A 10,512-nucleotide genomic window follows, 5' to 3' on the forward strand; every position below is an offset into this window, starting at 1 on the left:
GGTCAACAGAGAACACTAAGCCTAGATTTCAAAACCAAAATGTTACCCACAAAAGACCAATTAAACATTATTAATATACTTGAATTGTACTGCTCAAAACAAAACTGAAATGCCAAACACAGAAGGCTAACGAAGAATCACACCAGGAAAAATCAAGCATCACACCAGGAAAAATCAAGACTTCATTAAACACAAACTTAAAATAATAACGCGCCCAATTACTCATTAATGCTGTCTTTGAAACTCACTGTTGTTGGTGTTGACTCGTCACCCGTAAACACGGGTAAATCTTCATTATGATTAGTGTGTCCGTAACTAGTTTGAATTGTAGCAGGCACTTGTGACATTCTCATGCCTTCTAACTCCATGGCTACTTCTTTCATTGTTGGCCTATGTTTCCCGTTGGAATTCAAACATCGCATTGCCAAGTTGGCAATTTCCAAAACCACACCCTTTGAATCCTCGTGTACAACCACTGGGTCAAATATACACATCACACGACCTTCTTCCATAGCAAACATAAAGTGTGTAGCTAAATTTCTGTGTTCACCAAATCTAGTTAAGGAAATAGGCTTCTCTCTTGTAAAAAGTTCGAGCAAAACAACTCCAAAACTATACACATCACTTTTCTCGGTGAACTGACTCGACTGGAAGTACTCTGGATCAAAGTAACCAAACGTCCCTTTGACTAAGGTAGTTAAGTGAGTTTGATCTACTGATACCAACCTTGAAGTTCCAAAATCTGAAACTTTGACTCTGTACTTTTCATCCAAAAGTACATTTGTGGTCTTGATGTCCCTGTGGTATATTGGAATGGGAGTCTCTGAATGTAAATAAGAAACTGCTCCTGCAACTTCAGCAGCAATTTGCAATCTCATGTTCAACGAGAATGGTAACTCACCGGTATCATCTTGAATATAATCATACAAGGTGCCTTTTGGGACGAACTCAGAGACAAGTAGAGGAACCTCAGTCTCTAGGCAACATCCCAATAGCTGAACCACATTCCTATGATTGACTTGTGCCAGAATCACAACCTCATTGATAAATACCTCTAACTGGCTTTCGTCAACAATCTTTGCTTTCTTGATTGCTACAATCCTTCCATCCGCTAGCATACCTTTATACACCGTACCTTGACCTCCTCGCCTGAAGGGGTATGGTCCCAGATCTCGCGTCAGCATCGACCGCGAGTGACCATTACCCTTATCAAAACCCACACTACGTACGACGATGCGGCTTGGCACCGCATCTCGCGTATTTCTTGATCAAAGAGTGAGAAGCCGGAACGTCTACAGTTACCGCAAACAGCGATGCGGCCCACACCGCATCCTGTACACTCAGCAAGTGGGACTAACACCACAGAGCAAGTAGCACTAATGGCAGCCGCCTGTCAGGTCTACGTGAGCGACAGACTGACGTGGCATCACCTCCACAGCCGACATGCCTGACACACCTGCAAAGGTGCAGCGTGCCGTCAGTCTATCCATCCACCTCCTCCTCCTTCACTCCTCGGCTATAAATACCAACCCCAAACCAGGTTTGAGGTATCTCTTCACAACTCTCTCACTACTACTACTATCATACTTTGCTTCCCAAGCAGACTACTGATTCTCACGCCGGAGAGTGGTAACAAGGAGCACCCCCACCCCATCCTCCTTGTTACGAGTCACGGTTTGTTTCCTTGTGCAGGAGATCAACCGGCAGGCGATCCAGCCAGCGATCCTCGAGAGGAAGGGATTAACCCTTCTTGACGAGACCAGTGTGTTAACCCTGCCCGGTTAACCATATTTTCATCATCGCCCAAGGATTCTATTCTCATTAAAATGATCGGTGGCTGTTTCCAACTCCTTGGAGGTGAAAAGTATGGTTTTATCAACTAAACCCTCTTTAGTTGCTTCATGTTGTTTAAGAAGTAAGCCACCATTGCGTTTAAAAAACTTTTTTTTCTTTCTCTTGGCTATGGTTCTCTTGATTAGTTTGTGCAATTCATATGCAAACTTTGGTAGGAAAAGCAGCCCCATGACAATGCTAACACCTGAAAAGAGACAAATACAATGCAGACAAACTTACTCAATAGTCTAAAATGTTTAATACTTATCCAGAGTTAACATTGAAGGAACCTGACAGTCAGGGGCGCAGGATTTAAGGGGCGGGAGGGGGCGCCCGACCCCCCGAACTTTTCGGCCAGTAGTGTTATATATGTACGTTTCGTATAGGATTTTGTAGGTATATACGTTTTCGACCCCCCGAACTTTTTTTTAAGCTTCGCCACTGCTGACAGTTCGCTTGAATGTCTAAATTTTGTTTGGTTCACGTAAGAATAGTTGAAATTAAAACTAATATAACTAAATAGTCCAACAAAAAAGTATGATGTAAGAATCACAAGCAAAGATAATATATAGCTTGCCTATAATAACTGGAGTTAGTGATGATTTGCTGCTTCTGGAAGATGGAGTATATACTAAAGGTTCACGGCTTTTACAATCTTCAGATTCTAAAACAACATAAATAACAAATGGGTCATTTTTTTTGCTGAAACACAAGGAAAAAAGTATATAGAACTGCATACCTAGGCGTCGTTGATAGTGCAAATACGGGTTTCCTACACGCCCAATACCACAGGAGCAGTTTCTTTGTTCAACTTAACTGAAGATCAATAATCAAGTCCATCCGAAAACGGTTTTCGGGCCGGTATCGTTTATTATTTGTTTTAGTTAAGTAATGGGTCAAAACTGTTTTTATGTTTATATTATGTATTTGGGCCGGAGGCCAAGTCTAGTGGGTCGAATGATATGTCAAGTCCAGTTAGGTTATGTAGTGTTAGTGAACAAGCGGGCTTGGGCCGATGATTTGATGAACCGGTACGTCTAGTGATAACCGCACGAGCGGTTATCATGGAAACAACATATCCCTTCATGAAACGTTGTGACGATTGGAGCCATACCTGTTCACTTCGTATAAAACCGGCCGCAGCCCTTGTTCATTATTGTTCAGTCAGTTCGTTAGTTTTCTGTACATCAGATTTCGTTTTATCAAAGTTCAGTTTGTATTAGTTATTGTTATTCAAAGTTTGCGGTTAGTTTGAAGTTCAAGTTCGATCAGATCGATTCACAGTAAGTTCATATTCATTCTGCATATTTCGGTTAGATTGTTCATGATGAAGTATTGTGATTATTGTGGGTTGTTTGAAAACGATTGTGTGTGCGGTCACAACACCGTCCGTTTCGAATGGTCCTGGGTTTCCGATGACGATGATACCAACATTGGTATCAGAGCCAAAGGTTTAACAGGAAGCGGAAGGAGTTGTGATCATGATGGGAACCGGGTTTATGGAGACAAGGGAAAATCGGTGGAAACCGATCACGGTGAAGATGTTATTGTTCGTAGTGGAAAGTGCGGCCGGGCGGCGGAAGAGGATGAGTACGCGCAGGGGAAGCCAACCATGCGAACCGGGAAATCAGCGGTGAAGAAGTTTCCAAGAAAAGTGGTTCCAAAGGGATTCGTGAAGAAGTCCGGTAAGAAATCAAATGCACCAGTGGGTAGGCCGAGGAAACCAGGGATCCGGTGTTTCAAATGCAAGGAATTCGGTCATATCGCATCAATTTGCCCAAGTAAGTATATCAAGTTATCACCGTTACCAATTGAAAGTGATTATGTTGTGAAAGATACTTGTGGTGGCAAATGGGATTCAATATGGGTTGTTGATCCTACGTTCAAAACACATATGACGGGAAACCGGAATATGTTTAAGTGTTTCAAGAGACACTTCGGGGTTGTGACAAACGAAAGTAGAAAGGACTTTTCGTTTGTACATGGTATTGGAGAAGTTAGAGTGCCGGTGGACGGCAAAGACAAGACGATCCCGTGCGTAAGTTATGCTCCAAGTCTAGACAAGAATGTGTTAAGTCTAGAACAACTTTTGTTTCAAGGGATAGAAACGGTTACAACGGGGGATACGTGTGTGTTAAAGAAAATGTTTGGTTGTCGTTCAAAAGGGTTCGACATTTATGAAGACAAGTCGGAAGTCGACTTGGAACAAGATTATCTCAATGCGTTCTACGATAATCTTGGCGTTGACAACGGCTACAAGAAGGAAAAGAAAGAATTCCAAGAGTGTTTGGGTGAATACTACGAAAAGGAGTTCGAGAAAGCAAGAAACAAGAAGAAAGTGTACGGTGAAAATTCAAAGGCTAGAAAGAAGGAAGTTGTGTATTCCAAGAAAGCGAAAAAGGCACTTTTGATTTACATTGAAGGCGAAAAAGATAACCCGCGTCAATCAAGAGAAACGCTTCGGGAACGAGCGTTAATTCTCTCACAACTCGAGGAGGACGTCGTTGAAAGAAACATGATTATGGAAAGTTGTGTGGAACCGGGAGATCTTATTACATTGCATGAGGAGATAAAGAAACACCAAAGGTTCTTCGATGCACCGTTCGAAGAAGTCTTGATTTGGTTTATTTCGGATTTCCTCGGGATCGTATGTGAGAAAGCAATGCCGCCAGAACTGATCGATGGCCGAGACCTTAGTCTCATATTGTTACACCGCATTGTAAAGCACAACGGAGGGTTCAAAGAAGTGATGGAGAAAAATATGTGGGATGTGATTGCGGCCAAGTACGGTTACGAACCGGATGATGCATACGAGATGAAAGTCGCCTACATCTATTACTTGGAACTAGTCGAGTGGTACTTCGACTACATGAAGAAAGAGCGTGAGAGAAAGGAAGATGGCATGGCTGGAAATTCAAGCAACAATTGCGGTTGGCTCGACGAATCAAGCGACGACGAAGTGGTGGTCAAGATAGAGGTCACCAACAATCGCAAGGAGTGATCACGGCCGGAGACTCGGATGTTCTTGCTTAGGGCGGTGAATGAAGATCAATAATCAAGTCCATCCGAAAACGGTTTTCGGGCCGGTATCATTTATTATTTGTTTTAGTTAAGTAATGGGTCAAAACTGTTTTTATGTTTATATTATGTATTTGGGCCGGAGGCCAAGTCTAGTGGGTCGAATGATATGTCAAGTCCAGTTAGGTTATGTAGTGTTAGTGAACAAGCGGGCTTGGGCCGATGATTTGATGAACCGGTACGTCTAGTGATAACCGCACGAGCGGTTATCATGGAAACAACATATCCCTTCATGAAACGTTGTGACGATTGGAGACATACCTGTTCACTTCGTATAAAACCGGCCGCAGCCCTTGTTCATTATTGTTCAGTCAGTTCGTTAGTTTTCTGTACATCAGATTTCATTTTATCAAAGTTCAGTTTGTATTAGTTATTGTTATTCAAAGTTTGCGGTTAGTTTGAAGTTCAAGTTCGATCAGATCGATTCACAGTAAGTTCATATTCATTCTGCATATTTCGGTTAGATTGTTCATGATGAAGTATTGTGATTATTGATGTGTGTAAAATGCAACATATAAATCACATCAATTAAGGCATAAAACTAACCCTTTTTAAGTACTAATGTTGGAAAAAAAGTGTTTTTGTCTTCCTTTTGCATTTTCAGGATTAAATGAGCTCAAAATCACAAAAGAAGCAAAAAGACAACTAATTCTAGCATAAATACAAGAAAAGGAACAAAAGTAGACTGCCCGGACCCTCAACGGCACCTCCCAAGGCAAAGGAGAAGAAACAGAGTCTGAACACGCCCCGTGTCCAGCGAACACGGGGGCGTGCCCAGGAAGCAGCAGAAAAGACAAACCAGTAGAAGCTTCCATTGCCCACCACGGGGCCGTGTCCAGCGGGCACGGGGGCGTGGTGAAAGTACAGCAGGCGCATTAATTGTAATTCGCAATTACAATTAATGAAGAGAGAGAATGTCAGACGGGCACGGGGCCGTGTCCAGCGGACACGGGGCCGTGTCCAGCCTTCTGTTCAGCCTATAAATAGAGGAGCTTGGCTTCATTCTCTCTCATCCCTTGGCACACCACCTCTCTCACACTTCATCCACCACCCACCACCACCATAACACCATCATCCACCACCATCATCCATTGTCCATCGTAGAGTGTGTGAGTCGTCTCGGGATCCAAGTTTGATCGTAAGAGTTCTTGACAATCAAGGCCATGTTTGCCTAAGTCTCTTACATCACTTGGTGAAGACAAGTGTTTAGTATAATACTTTTTATTTTTAATCTTTTGCACTTTTTATTTGGTTTTGTATTAATGACTTTAATAACTAGTTACTTATGTTGAAGGTGATCTTTCCTTATCGTTTGTCCGTGGTGTCTTGGCGTTATTTTACTGTCTATATAAAATAAAAGATTTTCACCATTCATATCTCCACGGTCTATATGGAGGTATGTTGGCTACCTGGTCGGGGGTTAAGGGAACGGTTTGGTAAGGGTCTTGCCCTTGTTCAGCGTTTAGAGGTCCTGCTTGGGACCTGGGTCAAATTTAGTAGGATCTCCTTCAATGCCCATAGGTATTGGATGGCGGGGATCCAAACTCTTTGACCCCCTCATAAGTTAACTACTATTAATACTATAACCCGGCTATTTAGGACTGTATCCCTGCTGACTCAGACTACTTAGCCGAGGGTAACATCACCGCCAAAAGCGGGGCCTACCACAATTTGCATTAATAACTTAATTCATTATCTTTCAATAATCCGACCCTCTAGGATTGTATCCTTGCTGACTCAAACTACTGGGTTGAGGGTAACGTCGCCTTCAAAAGAGGGGCCTACTACAATAACTAAGATAATCTCTTAAACAAGTGCAAAAGTGCGAAAATAATCAAAGGTTATACTAATACACGTGTCGGATCCAAGTGATTCATCTTGTCTATCTGTTTTTATTTTATTTTATTTTTCAGCATTTAGTTAGTTTTTATTTTTCTTAGTTTAAAACATTTTTCTCATCATTTTTGATTTGATTAGACGTTGAGGATAAACCGGTATTAAAAGCTCTTGTGTCATTGGACGACTTCGGTATCTTACCAACACTATACTACGTCCACGATGGGTGCATTTGCCCATATGTGTGTTTAGTGTTAGTAAATATCGTGTTTTATAAATTGAAAACTTGGCTAAAAGTGTAAAAAGGGGCTAAAATATATATCTAAATTATATACACACCGACACACATCAATTATTGTGGGTTGTTTGAAAACGATTGTGTGTGCGGTCACAACACCGTCCGTTCCGAATGGTCCTGGGTTTCCGATGACGATGATACCAACATTAACTACCATTACCCAAGTACAGAGAAGAATTTGTAATCTTTCCTTCCCAAAAATTCGGTATTTCATTGAAGTCCTTGTTTGTTAGGAACCAGTTAAGTGTTACTGGGAAAAAAGAGGTATTCGTTGTCTTCTTTTTTGGGTGATGGAAATGTTTAACTGAATTTTCTAACCAACTTTCGTCGCCCAAGAAGGCAGATCCACAGGCTCCATCTTCGCCCAGCCTTTTCAAGCCACTAAGATCCATAGTGTATGACTTCAAATTATAGGGAACTGTATTTCTGCAACAACCGAGGCCGAAACGAAGATCACTTTTATTGGCAGTACTGTCATTACTGCAAGTAGTTGAACATCCGGTGATTACTTCTTGACGGTAGTCCGAGATACCAGGAAAGACAGACGGCAAACGATTATCCAAGATAGCAGCATAGCCACACCCCTCAACAGTGAGTACGTTATGTGATCCAAAATATACAAAGGGACTCTCACCAAGGTCTATGCTTGGGATATGATCGTCTGAATTCTGGCAACGAGAGATTACTGATACATTAACAGTGATGGTTTTTTCTTCCAAGCCTATATTCACCACCTTCATGTTGTTGAATGCAGAGAGATAAGGTGTGGAGGAGTTGCAATCAATAATGTACCATTTGTTGACAGAACAACTTGCTCCGATTCCAAAAGGGTATGGAATCCTCACGCCCCCGCAAGTATCATTGCATCCTTCCTTGGCGTAATTAGGAGCTTCTGCTGATGATTTTGCTATTGAAATCAAGATAAGTACATATAATACTTGAAATTGCTTCATTTTTTGTTACGTAAAGAATTTATGATAGCAGAAACCTTAAAAATATTAAATATTTATAGATAAAGGAATATGCCGTGTAATTTCATTTATTAAACGAAGAAATTTATACGATGGTTTACTTTGACCAAGGGTGACTTTGTAACTCTTGGTCGGCTATGTTCTTGAATGCATTTGATGGACGATTTTGCTATTAAAATCATGGTAGGTATATATGTTGGTTCAGTTCTGTTTATGCATAAAGGAAAACAATATAAATCATACCTGTCACCGCAGATAGTGCCGAGGAGAATCCTGTGAGAGAGTTCGACATGCCTGTCATCTTGATTCGGTTCCTCCTTAGGGTGCTGACTGATGATGGTGACTTAGAAACCGAAAAGGGTATCGGTTTAGGAGAGGAGGTTTCGTGATGATGTTATGGCTTATGGGGTGTGAATTGTGAAACTGAGTAACCCTTAAACCTCCACATAACTCTCCTTATATAAGCACCCAGGAGGAAACCTAATTAGTTACTAAGGGTAATATGGTCCATCAACAATTACCAACTAATTAATAATAGGTTCTAATATATTTTGATCTCTATAATGTAAATGATTAAGATGGCTATAGATTAAATATTAATAAGTAATATATTTAATCTTACATTCTCCCACTTAGCCGAGTAATCATTTACTATGAGTATTAGATAAGCCTGATCAGGAGTTAACACTCATTTTAGCCTTAAACAAGTACTATAGCAGAGAAATACAGCCGTTGAATCATTATGCGACTCAGGACCCCCATTAATCATACTATAGCCTTAATTTAAAACCTAGTCGTTATGATCAAAATACGCGTAAGCCCTTTGTTTGATTTGTAACTTTTTATTTGTCTATATGCCATTATACCGGTTGAACATATTCTAACAGACATACAAAATCAAACTTGAGGAAATTTCATTAAACATAAAATATAAGCTAGTACAATATGCTCAAATAAGGTCTTTACATAATCCCATATTCCGAACATGTTCTTCATAAACCTTAGGAGGGAGACCTTTAGTCATCGGATCCGCAAGCATATCCTTAGTACTAATATACTCGATACAAAGATTATTTTCCTCAACACGTTCACGTACAAAAAGATATTTCGTATCGAGATATAAACCAGCTCCAGTCGAACTGTTACTGTTCGAGAAACTAACGGCAGCTGAATTATCACAGTAAAGCTTCAATGGTCTAGAAATGGAATTAACTATTTTGAGTCCAGTGACCAGATTTCTAATCAACATTCCATGACAGGTTGCGTTATAGACAGCAATGTACTCTGCCATCATTGTGGAAGTTGTGGTCAACTGTTGTTTATGACTCTTCCAAGAGATAGGGCCGCCTGCTAACATAAAGATATAGCCCGAAGTGGATTTCTTGTCATCTTTGCATTTGGCAAAGTCAGAATCAGAATAGCCCACCACTTCTAAATGATCACTTCTTCTATAAGTCAGCTTATAGTCTTTCGTCCCTTGCAGATATCGAAGTACCTTCTTAGCTGCTTTCCAGTGATCTAGGCCAGGATTAGTCTGATAACGGCCTAGCATTCCAGCAATATAAGCGATATCTGGACGAGTACAGACTTGAGCATACATCAAGCTCCCGACTACTGATGCATAAGGTATCTGGCTCATTTGCTCCTTCTCAACCTCTGTTGTCGGACACTGAAACAAACCGAAAACATCTCCCTTAACTACTGGAGCGATGGAGGGTTTGCACTGTTGCATGTTATACCGTGTAAGGACACGATCTATGTAGGCCCTTTGGGACAATCCTAAGATCCCTTTGTTTCTATCTCGGTGAATTTCGATGCCAATGACGTAAGATGCATCTCCGAGATCCTTCATGTCGAAATTATGCGAGAGTAACCGCTTCGACTCATGCAACATGTCTAAACTATTACTTGCCAATAGAATGTCGTCAACGTAAAGGACAAGTATAGTAAAGTTGCTCCCACTCATCTTGAGGTAGGTGCATTGATCCACTTGATTCTTCATAAAACCTTGCTTCTTCATGACTTCATCAAACTTTAGGTACCACTGACGTGATGCTTGTTTTAACCCGTAAATGGATTTCTTCAGCTTACAGACTAGATGCTCCTGACCTTCAGGCTCAAAGCCTTCAGGTTGCTTCATGTAAACATCTTCGTCCAAATCTCCGTTAAGGAAAGCAGTTTTAACGTCCATCTGATGCAGCTCTAAATCAAAATGAGCTACTAGGGCCATGACGATCCTTAATGAATCTTTACGAGAGACAGGTGAAAACGTCTCTTGATAATCAATTCCCTCTTTCTGAGTGTAGCCCTTTGCAACCAATCTCGCTTTGTAGCGTTCAACGTTACCATTCGGATCCAGTTTTGTTTTGAACACCCATTTGCATCCTACGGGTTTGACTCCGTTGGGTAATTCTACCAAATCCCAAACGTCATTTTTCTTCATGGAATCAAGCTCATCAATCATTGCTTTATTCCATTCAGAAGACTGATCACTGC

General features: G+C 41.1%; 1 protein-coding gene across 1 annotated transcript; it reads right to left on the reverse strand.

The window, feature by feature from the left end:
* Nucleotides 1–218: 218 nt before the first annotated feature.
* LOC110907404 (wall-associated receptor kinase-like 1) lies at nucleotides 219–2,945 on the reverse strand. The gene is made up of 3 exons (XM_022152393.1): nucleotides 2,882–2,945; nucleotides 1,804–2,038; nucleotides 219–1,149 (listed from the first exon to the last, which is right to left on the reverse strand). The coding sequence occupies exons 1-3, from the start codon at nucleotides 2,943–2,945 to the stop codon at nucleotides 219–221; spliced, it is 1,230 nt and encodes a 409-aa protein (XP_022008085.1).
* Nucleotides 2,946–10,512: the final 7,567 nt, after the last annotated feature.

This window comes from Helianthus annuus, chromosome 14 (genome assembly GCF_002127325.2).
Source record: "Helianthus annuus cultivar XRQ/B chromosome 14, HanXRQr2.0-SUNRISE, whole genome shotgun sequence".
Lineage (NCBI taxonomy): Eukaryota > Viridiplantae > Streptophyta > Magnoliopsida > Asterales > Asteraceae > Helianthus > Helianthus annuus.

What these genes read in the sequence shown, in the direction of transcription:
- LOC110907404 (XM_022152393.1), bottom strand. Translation starts at nt 2,945, where the DNA reads ATGGCTCCAATCGTCACAACGTTTCATGAAGGGATATGTTGTTTCCAT. An exon ending in CCATGATAACCGCTCGTGCG is followed by an intron (nt 2,039 to 2,881) that starts GTTATCACTAGA and finishes GTCTCTTTTCAG; the next exon opens with GTGTTAGCATTGTCATGGGG. An exon ending in AATGAGAATAGAATCCTTGG is followed by an intron (nt 1,150 to 1,803) that starts GCGATGATGAAA and finishes ATACCCCTTCAG; the next exon opens with GCGAGGAGGTCAAGGTACGG.